This window comes from Stegostoma tigrinum, chromosome 37, assembly GCF_030684315.1.
Source record: "Stegostoma tigrinum isolate sSteTig4 chromosome 37, sSteTig4.hap1, whole genome shotgun sequence".
Classification (NCBI taxonomy): Eukaryota; Metazoa; Chordata; class Chondrichthyes; order Orectolobiformes; family Stegostomatidae; genus Stegostoma; species Stegostoma tigrinum.
Genome location: NC_081390.1, coordinates 13571139 through 13591897, shown reverse-complemented (window position 1 = coordinate 13591897; position 20759 = coordinate 13571139). Strand labels below are relative to the sequence as shown.

The following is a 20759-nucleotide window of genomic DNA, read 5'->3' as shown; positions in this document are numbered from 1 at the left end:
GCTGACTTTTCAGGTCGGGACCTTTCAGAAATGGGGGAGGGGGAAGGGAGCTCTGAAATTAATAGAGAGGAGGGGTGGGGTGGTGATAGGTGAGTGCAGGTCGGCAATGGTGGGGATTGGTCAGGTGAGGTTGGAGCAGGTAGGGGAGAGAGAAGGTAGACAAGTTGTCAGGTCAAGGAGGCAGGGATGAGGGGGAGGGTTGGTCATGAGATGAGGCTGGGGGTGAGGAGATTTTGAAACTATAAGGTCCACATTGAGCTTTGGGTTGTAGGTTCTCAAGGTGGAATATGAGGTGCTGCTCCTGCAGTTTCTGGGTGGTGTCATTGTGACACTGGAGGAGGCCCAGCACTTCCTGTGGTTGTGGGAAAAGGTGCTGGGGTGGTGGGGGTAAAGGGAAATGTGGACAAGGGAGTCACAGAGAGCGGTATCTATGGAAGGCAGATAGGAGTGGGGAGGGAAATCTATCCTTGGTTTTGGGGTCAGATTGGAGGTGGTGGCGAATGATAGGTTGAATCCGGAGGTCACTGGGGTGACATGAGAGGACAGGGGGGTATCCGTCTTTGTTTTTGTTTCGGGAAGGCAATGTGAGGGCAGAGGTGTGGGAAATACAAGAGATGCGGTCAAGAACATCTTGACCACTGAAGCGGGGTGAAGTTGCGGTCCTGGAAGTAAGAGGATATTTGGAATGTTTGGGACTGGAATGCCCGATCTTGGAGTAGATGTGACAGAGGAATTGGGAGTAGGGGATCACATACTTGCAGGAAAGTGGGTGAGAGAAGTTGTAGTCTTAGTAGCTGTGGGAGTCGCTGGGCTTGAAATAGATGTCAGTTTTGAGGCGGTTACCAGAGATGGAAACAGAGGGGTTCAGGAAGGAGAGGGAGGTATCAAAGATGGCCCAGGTGAACTTCAGGTTGGGGTGAAAGTGTTAGGCGGTGGATGAACTGTTCAAGCTCCGCGTGGGAGCACAAGGCAGTGCTGATACAGTCATCCACGTAGCGGAGGAAGAGGTGGGGGATAGTACCAGTGTAGCTACAGAAGAGGGGCTGTTCCACGTATCCTGCCTCTTGGTAGGATATGTTGGACCCATGCAGGTTTCCATGGCTACCCGCTTAGTCTGTAGGATGTGGGAGGAGTTGAAGGAGAAGTTGTTCAGGGTAAGGACGAGTTTGGTTAAGTGGATGAGGGTGTTGGTGGAGGGGGACTGGTTGGGCCTGCAGGAAAGGAAGAAGCGGAGATCTTCTAGGCCATCTACTTGAGGGATACAAGTGTACAGGGATTGGATGTCCAGAGTGAAGATGAGGTGTTGAGGAATGGGGAATTGGAAGTCTTGGAGGTGGAGGGCCACCTCTGGCACCTTTCCCTGCAACTGCAGGAAGTGCTACACCTACCCCTATATCTCCTCCCTCACCTCCATCCAAGGATCCAAAAAAACCTGCCACATCAGACAGACATTGACCTGCACATCCACTGCTCCCGTTGTGGCCTCTACATCAGTGAGACCAAGTGGGGGCTTGGAGACCACTTTGCACCTGCACTTGGTTCATGACCAAACAGCAACACCTTCCAGTCGCGAACCACTTCAACTCCCCCCTCCCACTCACTGGACAATACATCCATCCTGGGCCTCCTCCAGTGTCACACTGATGCCACCTGGAAAATGGAGGTGCAGCACCTCATTATTTCACCTTGGGAGCCTATAGTCCAATGGTCTGAATGTGGACTTTACTAATTTCAAAAACCCCATCCCCAGCCTCATCTTTATGACCAACCCTCCCTCGCATCCCTGCCTCCTAGACCTGATACAACCTGTCCATCTTCTCTCCCATCTACCCGCTCCTCCCATCACTGCCTACCTGCACTCACCTATCGCCATCCCACCTACCGTGCCCAGCCCCACCCCTCCTCTCTCTATTAGTTTCAGAGCTCCCTTCCCCCTCCCCCATTTCTGAAGAAGGGTCCCGACCTGAAATGCTCCTCTGCTGCCTGGCCTGCTGTGTTCCTCTAGCTCCACACTGTGATCAGAGAACCTTACTAGTTGACTATTTACTATCACCAGTTGTTTAACTTAAAATGCAAACGAGAGCTGTCGCAAATGATTTTATTTGTTAATAGGCAACACATTGGAACATTGATTCATGACATTGTGAAATGGTGAGATATGAGCTTACATCCCAGTGCACTACACTGCTAAGTAGCCAATCATGACTTGTTGCTTTTCGAAAGTGCTAAGTGGAACTGGAGTGATTCTTTCAAGGTGGGATGATTACCTCCCTATTGTCTTTCCCCTATATTGCACCCTTTTTATGGTTGTTTCACATCAATATAGACACGGCTTTCAACTGCCTTTCAAACCTTTGAGCAATTTAACTTCGTATAATCAAATCAGACCATAAATACAGGATAAAGTGTCTTTTCATCTCAAGCATTTTATTATGGATTGATGACTGATTTCTCCTGTGATATTGGTGAATGAGTATTCAAAAAAATATATTGGTTTACAAGCATAAGTATATTGGCGTAAGTTAATGTTCCATGTGTTGCATTAAACAAGATCTCAATTTGCATAACTGATTACAAATGCTACATATTGAAGGACAGCAGCAAAGGATGCAAGAGAACATCCATCTGGACGTTCTCTTTCAAGCCACACATCATCCTAACTTGGAATGATATTGTTCTTTCTGTATGATTGGATCAAAATACTCTGAACTCCCTTCCTCACAGACTGTGTTGTTATAACTAACCTCGTGGACTGCAACACATCAAGATCACCACCATCCCAAGGGCAATAGGCAGTAAATAGCCTAATCAGCAGTATCCATAGCCTAAGAAGGCATAAAAAGTAATCAAGTCTGTGTGGGATAAATAGATGGAAGTACTGGTTTTGCAACACTCCTTGTTTGCCTTGAAAACATTTGACTTAATTCTGCTTCCTAAAATGTAAATTGCTGATGACGAAGAATTCTCCATTTATATCTGTCTAAGCTTCTTTACTCCCATGATTGGGAATCCAGTGCATCTCTGAGTTCGTTTTCTGATTGTATCTAAGTTTAGGATGTTCTGGGGTGTAAACACATGTACTGTGCTGCCTGTTGAGTGCTACCTTTTGTGTGTGAATTGTCCTTGAAGTATATGACAGACCCAGTGAATCTGAGCTTTCAATGGCAGGTATGCAGTGTTTGAAAAGTTTTAGTTTGGCAATATTTTTGCCAATGTAATATTGCTAATAGATCTCTTGACCACGAAAATGGAATGATTCTGATTAGTTTGTATGTTGCTCATAAGTTGTCCAACTCATGCATCATAAAGAAGTGATGATAACCACTGCTAAACTTTCATCTTTGAGCTGAGACAAACCTTTATGCTCTTTCTAAAGTCCGTTAATAAGCCTGTCACATGGTAAACTTTCCAGGTTTTGGAAGACTTTGCCATCTAGCATTGTGGGGCTGGAGAAGATAGACCCAAAATAGGCAAGTTTCTGTATTGAATGGAATGGTGGTGTTGATGGTGACAGTTGGGTCTTGGAATACATGGTCACAGGTGTGTTGATGCAAGATCTCTGTCCTATTCAGTTGTATTGTTAGGCCAAAGTGATTCATAAGTAGCTGAATGCTGAAGTGCTCCCTGAGAGAGCAGTCATCCACAAACGATCTTCCATTTCTTTCATGTGTCTCCTTGTCGTGAGCAAGGCCAGCATGTTTCGATCATCCCTTGGTGCCCTTGAAGTGAGTGATCAACCAGTTAAAATTAAATCACCTTGCTCTAGTGTAAGATTGGGTAGGGACAGTAGATTTCCCCCTTAAGATATGAATGAATTAGACAGGTTTTATGACCGAGTGAGTAATTTTCAATTCCAGTTCTACTAATTGATTTTTGAATTCCACCAGCTACCATGGTAGGACTTACTCTGGGGGACATGGGTTCATTTGCCTGGGCCTCTGGACGACTGATCTTGTGATTCTATCGTTGCTTCTCCTCTACAAACCTTGAGACTTTGCAAGTTGAAGAGGTCCTGAATTTTGAGCATTTCTTACTGTAAATCTAGTAAAATATTATGACTAGCAAGACCTGTAAGATTTTATTTTTGTTTGCCAAACTAATGATGGAAAAAAATTTGCTTTTAATTACTTAGCATTCTTTATTTTTATATATTTAATGCTGTATTGGTAGGTATTTGAAGAAAGAGCAGCATATTTTGAGAACCATGCTGCCAAGCTTGGTGCCACAGCCGAGAAAGCTGCTGCTGTTGGGGCTGCAAATAAAAGCACAGTGGAAGGTATACAGACAGCTGTGAAATCTTCTCGGGAGTTAACACCACAGGTAGGTATTTGTTAAATACACAAAATCAGTACTGTCAATGTTGTGATTTGTAACATTTCCCCTTGTTTTCAGCTTAGAGTTCACTGTCTAGTGGAATGAACAGAAAATGGATCATGCTATTTCAATTAGGTGCAGATGGCATTAATTGATTTACTTTAAAATGGCTTTTCCACTTGAAAGTTCTATTTTCATCCTGCAACGGAGTGTTGAGAGCATGAAACATTCTTGAGAAAAGTTGTTGAGTCACACCACAAAATTTAAGCAGTATTTGGATATTCAATTGTTTTGACATAGCCTACAGGGCTGTGGGACAAGAACTGGAAAGGTGGGATTAGTGTCGTCAGATCTTCGACTGGCAAGGCCTTGATTATCCAAATGGCCCCCTTCTCATGCTGCGAACATCTAAGAACAGTCAGCCACACAGTTCTGAATCTATATTTATAGTATTGGTAGAGTAAAGGGACTGCTGCAGAAGTGTCGAACCCCCGAAACTCAATGCTCAGTTTGATTATTGCTGAATTATTTGTACAGGTTGTTTCAGCAGCTCGCATCTTGTTGAGAAATCCTGGTAACCAGGCAGCCAATGAACATTTTGAAACCATGAAGAACCAGTGGATCGATAATGTTGAGAAAATGACTGGTGAGCAGAAGCATTAAATTTGCAAGTTGTACTGTTTGATGGAAACTGCAAAACGTCATTGAGTTTTCCCTGCTTCCTTGTATTGTTGGCTATCCTCAGAAGAAATTCCACAAACCAACCTTGTTTTGAGCTTGAAGCCTTCATTCACAAGACAATATATGAGCAAATGGCAAGAATTTTTAGTCTAATCAACAATCTGTGTACTGTTAAGATGCTTCTATCATGAATGTAACTGAACTTAAATGTAACTGAACCAGCACTTTGAATGTCAGTTTATGTTTGTTGATCCAGTGTTCTCAACAGGGAGCAGCACATGAACAAATAGCTGATCAGAGAATCTGCACCACAGTGCTTGTAATCCAGCCTTACATCAGCTTTTGTGCTCCTGAGATGCTGCTTGGCATGCTGTGTTCATCCAGCTTCACACTTTGTTAACTTGGATTCTCCAGCATCTGCAGTTCCCATTCTTTCTAACTGATAACCCCTTTTCAGTATGGGTATCCTATTGAATTGGGTGAACTATTTCATTCATCTTCATTGTAACATACAGATAAACATATGAAAACCGAAAGAACTGTGGATGCTGTAAATCAGGAACAAAAACATGGTGACCATTCTGAGGAAGAGTCACTGGACCTGAAACGTTAACTCTGATTTTTTTTTTCATGGTTGCTGCTTTGCTGCCAGACCTGCTGACCTTTTCCAGCAACTTCTGTTTTTGTATATAAACATACGGATTTGGAGGAGAGGTTAGCCGCAATACCCTTTAAGTCTGCTCTGCCATTAGTAAGATCTTGGCTGATCATTTTCCTTTTCCCAGATTCTACATTCCCATCTATTTCCATTAACGTTTGATCCCTTGCCTATTAAGAATCAATCTACCTCCGCCGTCTTAAATGTTCAATGGCCCTACCTTCTGCATATTCTGAGATGTGGAATTCCAAAGTCACGCAATCCTGTGGAAGAAAACTATTTCCTCATCAGCCCTGAAAAAGTGACCCCTTACTTAGAAACGCTGTCCCCTAATTCCAATTTCTTCCCCACAGGGTGAACATTTTTTCCATGTTCACCTTATCCCAACTATAAGGATTGCATGAACTTCGCCTCTTAGTATTTTGAACTCCAGTGAAAACAAGCCCAGTCTGTCCAATTATATCTCAATAAGACAGCCTACTCATTTCAGGTATCCATGTGGTAAACCATCTCTGAAACACCTCTGACGCATTGCAATCCTTGCTTAAATGATAGAGATGAGCACTGGATACTGTATTCAAGATGTGTCACCATGTCTTGTATAACTGAAGCATAACTTCCTTAGCTCTGTTCAAAAATTGCTTCAAATGTTTTTATTTCAGTACCTATTTTACAGGGGGAAAAAAAAAACCATGTTGCATAAATCTCACTTTTTCCATGACTTGAAAGATATTTTTCTCTCTCTTTTTGTAATGAAATTAATCCAGTTACTCTCTCCTCTCTTAGGTTTCCTACCCAGGGGGCGCATGAATGCTGTCCAACCTTTTGTTATCCATTTTACAGTAAAAATGCTGCCATATGTTCATGTGACTTTTCGGTTGCTTCTGTTGGGGATCATTTATTACAGCTTGCTTCATCTCTCTGAATTAAAGAATTGTGTCTGATTTGAACATACAATGTTGACCATGATGAACTGTTAAGCTGAATTAGCAGTGTTGAAGGAGCAGATACCTAGTATGCTTCATAAATACCAATTCGATCTGTTTCTTCTCTCTGTCATGTTAACTCCCTGTTTAGGAAGCACCCAGTGATTAAATTCAAAACAGAAGTCCTTTTCAAGCAGTATTTCTCACATGCAATCAAGTTTCTGTCCCTATGCGACTGAGTGTTTGTTTGTTTTTAAACACAAGTTAATAAATTGTACACATCCTTAAATGTGCTATTTTTGAGAATATATTTCTAAATGGTTAGTAAGGTGCAGCTACGTTCTTGTATTTGTTTCATGGCTTGTGTCAGCATGTCACCCAAAATTTCCAACAATCCCAAACTGCAAGCTTTTGTATTAAATGAGCTGAGTTTCAGTAACAACATGAATATCAGGATTGTATTTAATCAATTTAATTCTGATAATGCTGAGTATTAATGTGTCATGTATTTCATAGGTTTGGTGGACGAAGCAATTGATACCAGATCTCTCTTGGATGCCTCTGAAGAAGCCATCAAGAAAGACATAGACAAGTGCAAGGTAGCCATGGCCAATGTACAACCGCAAATGCTGGTTGCTGGAGCAACAAGCATTGCCCGTCGTGCAAACCGAATTCTACTGGTCGCAAAGAAGGAAGTTGAAAATTCAGAAGACCCAAAATTCCGTGAATCAGTCAAAGCAGCATCTGATGATCTAAGTAAAACCATCTCACCTATGGTAATGGATGCTAAAGCTGTCGCTGGGAACATTTCAGATCCTGGTAAGATCCACAGAGGTTTTATTGCTAATTTTGTGCTTTCACTATGTTGTTGCAAATGAATTTGACTTCTCTTGTTTTTACCTGTCGCATTAGAAACAGTTCATTCTGACTTCTATAACATCCACTTTGTTAAGACTACAAGAACAATTGCAGCACATTAATGGTCATCAGTTGAAGTTGAAGGTGCTGAAGATAAACTTTGTTTGACCTCACGTGCTGATCCCCTCAAACTTCTGCCTCGTCCACGACAACTTGATATGATTTTGTTGAGTTCCTGTACTGTTTTGATCACAATTGAACGTTTTGCAGTCACTCAATTTCAATTTTGTCCAGCTTCTAAAATTTCATGGATCTAGATACAAGTCTGCACAAGTGCCTTTGCTTTCCAGACTGAGGTATTATCAAATTTGCTTTGTCTAGAAATAAAAGTGACTGCTTCTGAATTCAATGAAAATGACTGAACAGAAAAGGTATGATTTGTAAAAATTGAAGTAAATAGTTTTGATTTTATTTATCGCCCCTTAGGGCAGCTTTGTACATAAACAAAATTGTCACTGGTTTTTCTTGATGGGGAATGCTTTTCTCACTTTAAATCTTAATGACGCTCATTGGGCTAGTGTAGGTTTTAAAACCCAAAGTGTGTGTTCATTTAAAACATTTTTGATCAGTTTATTTTGGTCAATAATCCTGTGATTCTTACCTATAGGTTTGCAGAAAAGTTTCTTGGATTCAGGATATCGAATTTTAGGTGCTGTAGCCAAAGTTAGAGAAGCCTTCCAGCCTCAGGAACCAGAATTTCCTCCTCCTCCTCCTGATCTAGATCAACTTCATGTAGGTCTACGTTTGATATTAACATTGACTAAATTTTTGATCTTTGGCTTTACTTGGTTAAATAAATTTTGTTGCTTCTGATGGTGTACCAAGAAAGGCATGTCATCAGGATGCAAATCTGGGAAAATAATATACAGAACATAAAGGCTTGATTATTAGCAGAATTCTTAAATAAAATACTTGCCGTGAAGAAGATTTTACTGCTTTTGTGTTTCAGATGAACATGTTAATGATACGTGTGAGCCAAGTTAGGTGATCAAGGTATCGAAAAGATTTTGATCCAAAAACTAACTTTATTACTTGTTTCAGAAATATAACTTCTAGTTTTAGAAATTAGTGCTAAATGTAAGATAAAATATCGATTGGAGAAAATGCTAAACAACTCAGAAGTAAGTGCACTTTAAAAAGATCTGAGGCATTTACAGTTTCAAAGGGTACTCCAATGTTTATTTTGAAAAGTTTGAGTGAAGAGAGAAAACTATGCAATGGCTGACCCATCTGTAAACCTTTGGTAGGGAAAGGAAGTCTGCAGCTATTTCAACAACAGATGTAGATTGTAGTTGTTAGATCAAAGAAACTAAAGTCACCTTTGTAAACAAAGGCTTGGTGGACCCATAGTCTCTGGAGTGAGAGCTGTGACCTCATTCCCAACCCCCGGGCAAAAGTGCACAGTGTTCTTGTGGATTCTGAAATTATAAAGGTTTTGGAGTTAAGACAATTTCATTTATCTGTGTGCATCATTCAAAATATTCCATATTGGGATGGAGATGAGTTGAGAGGTTTATGGACATTCCATTGTTTAATTCATATATTGTTCATTGGGCAAAATTTGGATAGGAGCTTATACTCAGTTTGGAGACCGGGTCCATATGGGAGAAAGGAATTGGGAAAATTTATCTAGCTTGGACCTCGAGGAAGTGATCTACAGCGAATAAAACTGAAAGATCTGCGGATGCTATAAGTTGGAAACAAAAACAGAAATTGCTGGAAAAGCTCAGCAGGTCTGGCAGTATCTGTGGAGAGAAATCAGTCAATATTTTGTATCGAGCGATAACTTATTCAAGACTGATTAGTTTGAACATACCATCGTATGAAGTTTAACCTTTACTTCTGAGTCCTGCTGAATAGCAATTAGAAGTATAGATTTCTGATGAATCTGGATGTATGCACACTCATCCTTCTGTAATAATCATTTTATCGAATCATCTGTTGTAAATAACAAGGTGTTATACGTTTTTAATGACTTGGGTTGATATGGGAAATATTGCACTATTCTGTCTATTTAATATCCTCAACTGTTAAGGTTTTGTCTCCTGAAATGATTAGGTTACATCTTTCATTGTATCCTATTGGCACGGTGGCTCACTGGTTAGCAATTCAGCCTCATGGGACCTGGGTTCGATTCTAGCCTTGGGCAGTTTGCACATTCTCCCTGCGTGGGTTTCGTCCGGGTGCTCCGGTTTCCTCCCACAGTCCAGAGATGTGCAGGCTAGGTGGATTGGCCATGCTAAATTGCCCATAGTGTTCAGGGGTGTGTAGGTTATAGGGGGATGGGTCTGGGTGGGATGTTCCAAAGGGCGGTGTGGACTTGTTGGCCGAAGGGCCTGTTTCCACACTGTAGGGAATCTAATCTAATCTAGTACTTCAAACATTATTGTATTGTTCAATCCAAATAAGAAAGGAATGAATTTAAAAACTTGAGGGTACTTCACAATTTAGTTGAACAAATTCTCCGTTGTTCATTGTGATTAGTGAGGGGAAAGAAGTGCATTGTGAAATTCTTTGTACTTAACTAAAATGCTTCCTTTTGCTAAAAATCTTGATAATTTACGATCTATAATAAGATCTGATAGGATAAAATGTGTTGGTTAGTTAATTGAGGACTATATCATGGTGTGTTTAGATTTTCATTGGAATAACATGTCTTGAGAGTGTAACAATAAATATGCACACATCTGATCAACTAAAGTTATGAAGTAGGGACTGTTGTGACCAGCTGCGGTACCGCATCGTAAATTGGGGCCTGATATTCATGGAGTTGTACCAAATGATTTTTTAAGGGTAAATATGGTACTGCAATTTATCTGACTTGAGGGTCAAGGTTGATAGCCAACATTGATCAGGTTTCTGTAATATACAAGAATTATTATTTATTTTGAGTTAATAAACCTGTGCTACAAGTATACACGTTTAAACTATTGACATTAAACATTAGCTAAAATGCTAATTCCCTTCTAAAACCCCCTTGCAAACAGACCAAGTAGCTTATTGGTAGAGGAAAACTGGAAACTTGGTTCTGTGGTCATTGCTTCCAGATTCCTATATCCAGATGACCCTTCCACCAATCAGATCCTTGGTGTTGAGGTTGTCTTTCTCTGGAAGCTTTCACTGGTTTGTAAGAAGTACAGAGTGTGACAATATCTGCCTTTATAAGAAGGATTTGTTTGTCATTTTTTTTATTGAAGAGGAGTGTTGCCAATGGTGCCGTGTTGCCTGCTCCATGGAAAGCAGAGAAAATAGTTTTTCGTTTTCTTTTGTCTAATTTTCAAAGAAGCATGAATGGGTGGAGCCAGGCTCTCTGACCCAGGTTTTAGCTTATGTATTGGGTTTTGGAGTTGAAGCTGGTCGAAACATCTGCCTCTGCTACTAGATTGATTGATTCTTTGGTTATTTTCTTTTCTCCTGGGTGGAGATGGCAGCAAGTGAGAGAAATCAGAATTTGCCATTGCTTAGGGTGTGTTCATGAGAAGCTGCTATATTGGAATAATCGATGGGTAGTAGTTAAATAATAGCTATTTACTGTTTCTCAGTTAAATAACAGTGTTTTGTTAAGTATTTTGATAGAGTTGAAGTTACACCAACTTTTCTTAGTATTTTAATTGTGGTGTAAGAATGAAGTATGTTTTGCTTAAAGTCTAGTAGTTTGGCCAATCAAATCACACCTGGAACGCTGTGCCTTATACTTTGCTTTAAATAAGATAAAAATTAGGTCTAGGCTATCTCCTTGATAGGTTTTGAGGAGGTTTGGTCCAGTCCCTAACAAAAGTTACTAATTCACTTGGAAATTGTCTCTGATTTATTAACTCAGATGCCTGAGCGCTCAGGGCTGCTGCAGGAAGGTTAACTGGTTTCCTCCAAGTTGAAACTGAGGTTTTTTTTATAACTATAGAGAACACATAGCTGCTTGGGATGACAATAATCACATACTTGTCTCTTTCTGTGTTTCTGAGTCTGTGTCTCTGTAACTTGTTTTGAGTTCAACCTGTGTAGTTAGTTTAGAATCAGTTTGGGCTCTTGATCCTTTGCAAGAAACCATGGTTGCAAAAAACAGAATTCACAATTCATATTGATTTGCTTATCAACAAAATTATGCAGCTGAGTAAATCTTTCTCCTTGTTCTAACTCTTTTTGTATTCCTGGGTCTTTAAAGGCACAAACATAAATTGATAGGGTTCTTACAGGACAAATTGTGAAATTTCAGCACAAGATGTCTAATTATCGTATACATTTCTGAAGTATCCTTTGTCTTGTGTTTTATGTAATTGAAGAGTAGAAGCAGTATACTAAATGTTTATTTTCTGGAAATCTTTCAAATATGATGATTTAATTGCTTTGTTTACAGTTGAATGATGAACCTGCTCCTCCCAAACCACCACTTCCTGAGGGTCAGGTTCCTCCACCAAGACCACCTCCCCCAGAGGAAAAAGATGAAGAATTCCCTGAAATGAAAGCTGGAGAAGTAGTCAATCAGCCTATGATGGAGTCTGCCAGGCAGTTGCACGATGAAGCCAGAAAGTGGTCTAGCAAGGTAAAAGTTAACTGTCTTGACGATGTTGGAGAGATAAACAAAGTTTTGTTTAATGCTTTTGAGAGTTCAAACATTCTTATTTATTTCCTGTTTATATAAATCCTAATTTTCATTTTCAATTGCTATCTGATTGGTTGAAGTGACTTCAGATTCAATGATGTGCCTCGAAGGAAGTGTTTCCATAATTTTTTCTTGATAAAATCAGCATGAGTTTTTCATCATTCTCCTGGGTTTAATATCACCAGATTCTTCTTTGAACAGAATTGATTTGTAACTTGTGGAAGATTTGACATATTACGGTTTGCCATTTGTCGAAAATTTCAAAAACTTCACTGAACACTGAAATTACAGCTCTCGATGAATACTTTGAATAATAATATGAACTCGTTAACTGAAAGCTATGGACTGCAATGTCTAAAACAAGCTCTTTCTGTATAAGACAACAAGGTGTAAAGCTAGATGAACACAGCATGCCACGCAGCATCAGAGGAGCAGGAAGGCTGACGTTTCGGGCCTCGACCCTCCTTCCGTTTTTTTCTGAAGAATGGTCTAGGCCCGAAACGTCAGCCTTCCTGCTCCTCTGATGCTGCTTGGCCTGCTGTGTTCATCCAGCTATACACCTTGTTATCTCAGACTCTCCAGCATCTGCAGTTCCTACAAACTCTTCCTGTATGATATGAGTGAAAACAATGGGCTCCATTGAAGACTATCAAACAAATTTTGAGTGATCCTTTTAGGCAATGCATGATCTCTGCAAGACTAAAATATACATCCATGTTTCTTATCTCAAAATGCAGTTTCTTTTGGAATGCTTTCTTTTAACTTGGTGAGGCCATAATATTAAAAATTAAAGCAGCAGGAATTGTTCACTTTGGAAACAAGAATGACATAGCTGATTATCATGTAGAAATGCAATAACAAGCTGAGCAGTGTGTTTTGGTAGTATTTAACAGCAGTCAATCAGCGAAAAACTAAGTGATAAATTAAATTCAAGATATTTTGACAATATAATTGGCTTGAGCTCATTTTCCTGATTTAGGGCATTTATTTGGATGGATGATATAATAGTTCAATGATCTGTAAAATAAGACTGGACCACAAAGAATTGTCTTTGCTCAGCACTTAACGAAACAGATCAATTGCTAATTCTCCCTGCAGCCCACCTGTATGAACCTTTGTTCAATCTAACAATATTTCAGTCATTTTCTGAGTTTCATGCTGAACATCTGTGGACGTTTGTCATTTGGAAGTCATCTAATTATAATATTTCCACGCATTGTCAACAAGTTGGGCTGGAGCCTGGAATCATAATTGTTCTGCAAACATATTTGAATTTCACTCCTTTTCTATATTTGAAGGAATATCTTGCAGTTGTACTGAACCACGGAATAGCTGTTGATAATCGTGCTTCTCCAGTTCCACTATATGGATCAACATCACACAATCCTTATTTTCCCAACTGGATTCAACCAGCTGCAATTTGATACTCTGGGTGTTGTAACATCTTAATTTCTTGAGTGGTTCTGCTCACTGCTTGTTTTAAATGGCTTCTAGGATCTTGTGCTCTAATTATACTAAGAGTTTTTCCACTGGAATTCTAATGAGGTATAATATCTAACACTTGCTATCTCTGTTTGAAAAACAGTTTAAGCATTTGGTAGCAAAGAAATGTTTATTTCATGTCCCTGTTTCTCTTGTGAAACACACTTCATTTTACCAATAGACCATGGAAATTGAAGGTTCTCTCCTTTCTTAATTATCCACATAGTTGAATTCTGCTTATAATTGAATTTATCTTTCCTACAATGTTTTGACCTGTGTAGTCATGTTCTTGTTGTGCAAAACTGCTATGCTGGTTTCAATCTGCATGGCATTTATGCTGTCCTTAAATGTCAACCAATTCCTTTTGCATATCGTTGTCTCTTTATTCACTTAAATAGATACACTCAAGTTGAATTGCAGGTATTATTTCCACGTGTAGATGTACAGTAGACCTCAGTCTACATAACTTGATTTTTGGAAGTTCTTGTAAATACTTCCTTTGTAAGACCTAAGATTTAATTGCAGAATGAAATGAAATTGAATCATAGAAGCTGTGTCCCAGAAGAAAATGTTCACCATTCTGTATCTGCTAGTGGCAGTTTCTGTTTACTTGCTTTTTTCCGTGTCCTTTTAATTATCTTCCTTATCAAATGTTTTCCCAGTTTTCAGTTTGAATTTGGGCATGCGTTCATTGTTTTCAGATGGTAGCTGTGGCTCAGTGGTTGTACTTGTGAATCAGTAAGTTTTCAAATTCTGTTTCAAAGACGCAAGGACACACTCAGAAAGGACGAAACAATCTCATAGTGATGGATTGCTGCACTGTCGGAAATGCTGTCATTCAGATTTAAAATACCTGATGAGTTGTTCAAAGAACTGGAGCTCTTCTCCCGATTCAACATTTTATCCATCAAGCACTATCACTAGAAAATGGATTATTTATTTAGTTTGTTCCTTCATGTGGGGTCCTGCTGCATATATAGTTGCAGCCATTCTTCCTTACATTTGGAAGGGATAATTAGAAATATCAAGTTTCCCCTGAAGCATTTTGAAATTGAGTTTACGTAAGGTTCTATGCAGAAGCAATCCTGACCTTTCCTTGACGCAACCTGAAGTGATGGCATTTGCACAAGTAGAATAATTCATGAACCTTCGTAAAATGCTATCAAAGTGCTTTAATTTGGCAGATTGGACCTTGTGTCTGCTCCTGCACAGACATCTCACCTAATGTCATTTTGGGTGTAGTACATTGTCAACCCCTATTGTGTGAGGAGGTGACTGGTAATAAATGCAAGAAAAAGTAATTTGAACAATTGAATACCTTGTCTGTCTACCTGTTACTTGTGTTCATTCTCAGCTATTTTCTTTGGGTCGAGGAAAGGATTTTGTGGGAAAAGTTTTAATTTTGAGTTGAGAAGGTCTGTTTTATAATGTGGAAGTAGATTGGGAGGGTAATGACAGATTAATGCCATAAATAATAAGTGTGTGGCATGCATATGTCTCCTCCCTGAAAATTAGAATACTTCTGTTTTTTTAACTGATCTTTGTATGGAAGGTGCCTTTTTTTTTCAAAGAAAGAATATCACCCTGCCAGGTAGGTTATCTTTATGTTTCTGTCATTTTGCTCGGAGTTGATGGGGTGTGGACAAATTTTGTGCACAATCCTCTCCAGCCAAAAAATAAGATGAGAAATAATTTAATGTATATAAACCATGGGGACACTATATTGATCCAGAAACTGAGACCCTGAACTTCTGGGTATTAGTTTAAATATTAAAATATTTTAAGTGAAAATTGCACTTTCACTACAAAATGTATTATAAATAGCTTTGCACAAAACTAACATTAATCATTTCTCAAATATAAAAATTACCAATGCAGAAATACTTGAATTGTCTATCCCTAATTGCACTTTGGTTACCTAAACCAAATGGACTGTGGCAGTTCAAGAAAGTGGTTCACCCAGTAACTTCGCAAGGGCAGCTGGGAATGGGCAATAAATATTTGCCCAGTCAACAAAATTCAGATGAATGAATAAGAAGGAAAATGTGACTAATTTTACTCACCTGATAATTCATCTGTACATTTAAAGTAGGATGAACAGTAGAATAGCTGAAGAATATGCCTTTTATCCAGATTTTCTTATGAATGTGTAATTAATATTCAAAATAAATACAAAATTAGTTGAGAGTTATTAAAATTAGCAAGTGCTCTACTCTGAAGCAGTTTCATGAATCTGAGTTCTGATTTGATACAGTATCCAACTTGATTTTGTTGCAAGTTGTGTAAGTGTTTTCATCAGATCTTTCTAATAGTCTTCCAGCTCCCATCTTCCATCCTTGGGCAATTCAGTAGAGTCCTGGAGTTTAGCAGCTATTTGACATGCTTATCTGATAATGAAATTAACCATTTAAGGCTTTGCAAGATGGGTAGAAAATCCTGAATGATTTCTTCTAAGGAGCATGGAGAACAAACCACTCATGACATGAAGTGAATGCTAAGGGCTTTGATGGCATGGTGGTAGTGTCCGTGGTTTTGGATCAAGAGGCCTGGGTTCAAGTCCCATTTGCACCAGAGGTGTCTAATAACATCTCTAAAGAGGTTGATTAGAAAATATCAATGCAGTGAATGCTTTGGCTGTTGACACCTTGTTCAAAATATGGGCATAAATCTGACTCTATTGAATAATGGTTTTATCAGTTAGGGATAGACTCAGATGATCTCGCTTCTTTGCACCCTGACAATGGTATTGCTTAGCTATGGATGTGTGGATATTGGCTCTTATGTCCAGTCTTAGGGTTAACCTTCTGGCAACTTGTGCCAAATATGAGTTTTCTCATGAACTGTAAAACATCATCTACTTCAGTTGTTGAAGGGCTTAGAAATGGCAATTTCCTTTGTGCTGAAACATCACTTTGGTTCTTGTGGATATCTAAGTCAGTTACTGCCCTAATTATTTCTAACTGTTGGAAATATGCTAAAGGAGGAACTTTGATACAAAGTTTGATTTACCTTGAGGCTTACTCTCCATCGAGGAACTGCATGTTAGATGAGTGTAACCACAGCTGCCAATCTAACCTGAATCCTTTTAAAATCATTTTGTGACAATTTCACACTTTGCTTGACCCTCCGATGAAGTTGAAAGATTGACTGGAGATACTTTTTGTTCGGCATGTCCATCATTTATGATGCATGGAAGGCAAACATTTGAAAAACTTTCATTGCATTGAGAGAAATGATATGACATAATTTAGAGGTGTAACATTAAAGGTACTTTTTTTTGGAAGTCTTTTTCTTCAAACCTGGCTTCCGGTGGCTTAAGAGAATTAATTGCAAATTATTTTGATTAGTGATGCCCTTAATCCCGCTGGTTCTTTTCATGCTCCTGGACATGCCTCACCTTCCTGTTTTCTGCACTTAAAATGAAATAGAGTTCCTGTTGTTTTTTTGATCTAAACCTGACTTAATTTTATATCTGGCAATGTAAAATCTCTGGTTGTCAGGTGGAAATAGTTAGCCGCAGTATTAGGTTAAGTGTAGGAATTTGGTGATGGGATCGGGACGGTTGATCCTGGCAGTTGTAAGAAGCCTCAGTGTGGCACTGTTGAGGGTGAGGCAGGAGGAGAGGTTGAATAATTGAAGTTAGGGTGGTCTGAAGACCTTGCAAAGCTTCATATGAATGTTCCCTGTCTTCCTGGCCCATTGAGATTCCACAGCGAAGCCACCGCTAACGTACATTGAAGTTGGAATTGTGGTACTACTGTCAACAGGGCATGACTTCCCTTTTATTAGGCTCCCACCTGTTTTTGTGGAAGCCTTGTTGATGGTCTGATGTAGGTTCTGTGAAAGTTAAGTGTATGAGTATGGAGTCAGATTGCTTGGTCCTGAAATTTTAAACACTTGCCCCCCCCTTCATGTTGCTTAGTGACAGGAGCAGGACCTGTAGTTTGAGAGGCTAAGGTGCCAAGCTAAAACCCTATTTAGCAAGTGTTCTGTTATTTGCTGTTGAATTGTACTGAATCAAAAGTTGCTTTCCACCAGTCTATGAAAACTTTTTACCCTTGTCTTGATCTTCAAATTCACCACTGTTTAATTAAACTTTTACTGTTCTGTATGTTATCTGTCTTTCTCTGTTAGAACAATGATTTGACAATTCCAGCACTTCCCGACCTGCATGTCTTTGCTCCCTTTTCTCTTAAGCATGTAACCTATGATTTCATGCTTGAAACTCTCTTATTGTCCAAATTTTTAAAAAATTCATTCATGAGATGAGGGCATTGCTGGATAGTTCAGCATTTAATGCTCATCTCTAATTACCCAGAGGGCAGTTCAGAATCACCCACATTGCTGTGGGTCTGGAGTCACATGTAGGCCAGGAACAGGTAAGGATGGCAATTTCCTTCCCTGAAGGACATTAGTGAACCAGACGGGTTTTTACTACAATTGGCAATGGGTTCATGGTCATCATTAGATGCTTAATTCCAAATCTTTATTGAATTCAAATTACACCATATGCCATGGCAGGAAATTGAACCCAGGTCCCCAGAATGTTATCTGGGTCTCTGGATTAACAGTCCAGCAATAATACCACTTGGCCATCACATCTCCAAAGTATTTTTTAATGTACAAAATTAATAGTGGAGCGTGTGTTTGCATTCATCTATAGTTTCATGCATGATACGACTGATCCTGCTTCAGATCCTGGAATTTTTTTCTTTGCTCTATAGTTTAATTGTGTAAAGGGTCAAAAGCTGAACTTGGAAATGTGCAGCAAAGATAGTCAGTCATTTTTTTATTCCATAGGGAATAAAAACAAAGCCCTTCTCTTAACTTTGCATTGAGTTTGGATCATCTGATTCGAATAGTTGGCATTAAGTTACAAGCTAAAAATGACCATGTAATTTCCCTAATCAATTTTCTATAGACAATTTGTTCTTTCCTTCCCTACAGAATAAGAAGATACCTAATTACTAAAAGAGCTCCATTCATATTCTCTGTCTCTCTCTCTTCCCTTTTGTCTCACTTACTAACTCTTTCACTGTCTTTCCATCCTCCCCTCTGCACTCGCTACCATTAAAGCCTGATGTGACTGATGAGGCGAGTGAAACAATTGAGGCTGATGTAGATGTGTATGATGGTGATGATGATGATGATGATGACGATGATGTTGAGTTGACTCTTCCCTCTGACAATGAAGATGAGTACGAACCTGAGCTACTTTTAATGCCTCCAAATCAGCCAGTTAACCAGCCAATTCTGGCTGCAGCTCAGTCTTTGCACCGAGAAGCAAGAAAATGGTCTAGTAAGGTACTCCTCAGTTTTTCCCACTGGCAGTTGATTCATGTGCATCCAGTCATTCAAAGTATTGACCCACTTGCATTATTATAGATTCTGGTTGGGTTTTGTGAGCCTGCAGTAAAATGTTTGCCTGCATTCTTGTAGTACTAAGATTGGCTTCACAAGTTCCTCATCAACGTCAGCATTCAGTTATGAGTTGACTTTGATGTATTTGGTGGCATTTGCTGTTTTACAAACTGTGTACCTGGAATTCTGATTGCTGAAGTTGATCACTGCATAATCTCCATCACCTGTGAAGCCATAGATGACAGTTTATGAATGACTTCCAGATCGTAAATGTATTTCATTGTTACTTTGTCTGCACTGTTTTCTCCTAAGGGCTATTACTAAGATGGATACATACGTAAAAGGCAGTACTGTTAAAGGAAGACTGTCTGTAGAAGACAATAAACTTCTTTAGTAATAGCTTAGGCTAGGTTTTGCTTTGGTGAAAGATCTAGCACCATACACATAGCCAATGAACATCAAATTTATTTGTAATTTCTTGACTTCAACTATGTTTATCATTATTAATATTAAGGCTTTTACAGGATAAAAATTGCATTATTTAGGTCTTAATCAAGTTCTGTTTCATTCTAATTGTCTATTTGGGTCATAAGCTGTTAAAATATGAAGATTTTTCAAAAATAAATTTCAGGTGAAGCAGACATGAAGGTAAATTATCTTAGTTGGCCTTCACTGTAGTTTAGGTTACATGATTATGAACTGATATTTCATCACATTTGAACCATGATGAATGCTTACTTGTAGCCCAGTAGTTGTTGTCTGGGATTAGGAAGAATTGTAAAAGTGAGTTTGATTTCCTGCTTTACTACCAAAATCATCTCAACTGGATAAATGCACTCCTCTTCCACATTATAAGGGTCTCATAACAGTGAGATAATTGGCACTCTGTCAGATGCAACAATGTTGGGAATGTCGGCATGGATTGTGTAAAAATATAACATCAAAATTCTGAAACTAATGACAGCTTCTGGAATAGGGGACTTTTGTGGTTGTACTTACAGATATGAAAAGTTGTGCTTTAAATTCAATTGCTTTCCTAATAGTTTGCCTTACCAAAAGGTTGGAGAACAACAACATGCCTCAGAAGAATGTTTGATTTCTATCCTTGAGCCTCACTCCAAAACTGAATAGAGGAAAGGTTTCAGAATCCTTGTGTCGTGACTAGAGAGATTCTGCATTGTCCAGGGAAAACAGTCGCCCTTTGGAAATCACCTTTAGTTGCCCAGCTGAGGGGAAAACAAGTTAAAATTTGTGACGTTTTCAGTTTGATGGTTAAATATACTGTGTCCACATATGAAGTTCTGATCTCCTCCCAGATCATCGGTTGTTTGACAGTCATGGAATAGAATGACCAAAATGTAGTGGCTCTCTGTCGGGCTTCCTTGTTTTGTCATAGTTTTGCTACCTTTCAGAGTATCATTCATGTATATCTATACAATAGACAGAACATAAATTAACTTTCAGTGCACAACAAAACTTCTGTAGATTAATTTGGGAATTTTGAACTTTGAGCTTTAAGAATAATGCAACTCCAGTCTTAAATTTAAATGTGAGCAGCTTGGGTTGATGTGCTGCTTTACTGTGCTAGATAAATGCAAATGGGTGTTTTAAATTTAATTACAAAACTCAGGATAATACAATATAAACATGTATATTCTGCAATTGCAGAACTGTATAATCTAAAAGTTTAGTCTTTTAAAAATAGCTAATAACAGACATTCTTCCTTTCTAGATTGCAGCTTAACTAACAAGAAAATTGTCGATGCTATTGACTGAAGTTCTTTTCTTTCTTAATCTAATATGAATTAATGACACTTGC

General features: G+C 39.0%; 1 protein-coding gene across 2 annotated transcripts in view; it reads left to right on the top strand.

Annotated features, from left to right (window-relative positions):
* The window catches only part of LOC125467613 (vinculin), a 110590-nt gene that overhangs the window by 79396 nt on the left and 10435 nt on the right, over nucleotides 1–20759 (top strand). The window contains exons 14-19 of one of the 2 annotated variants that reach the window (XM_048563714.2): nucleotides 4171–4320; nucleotides 4852–4960; nucleotides 7096–7398; nucleotides 8105–8229; nucleotides 11852–12037; nucleotides 18656–18883. In XM_048563714.2, the coding sequence (XP_048419671.1) occupies nucleotides 4171–4320; nucleotides 4852–4960; nucleotides 7096–7398; nucleotides 8105–8229; nucleotides 11852–12037; nucleotides 18656–18883 (1101 nt within the window). The remainder of the gene's footprint in view (nucleotides 1–4170; nucleotides 4321–4851; nucleotides 4961–7095; nucleotides 7399–8104; nucleotides 8230–11851; nucleotides 12038–18655; nucleotides 18884–20759) is intronic. The other variant, XM_048563716.2, reaches the window with a different exon arrangement.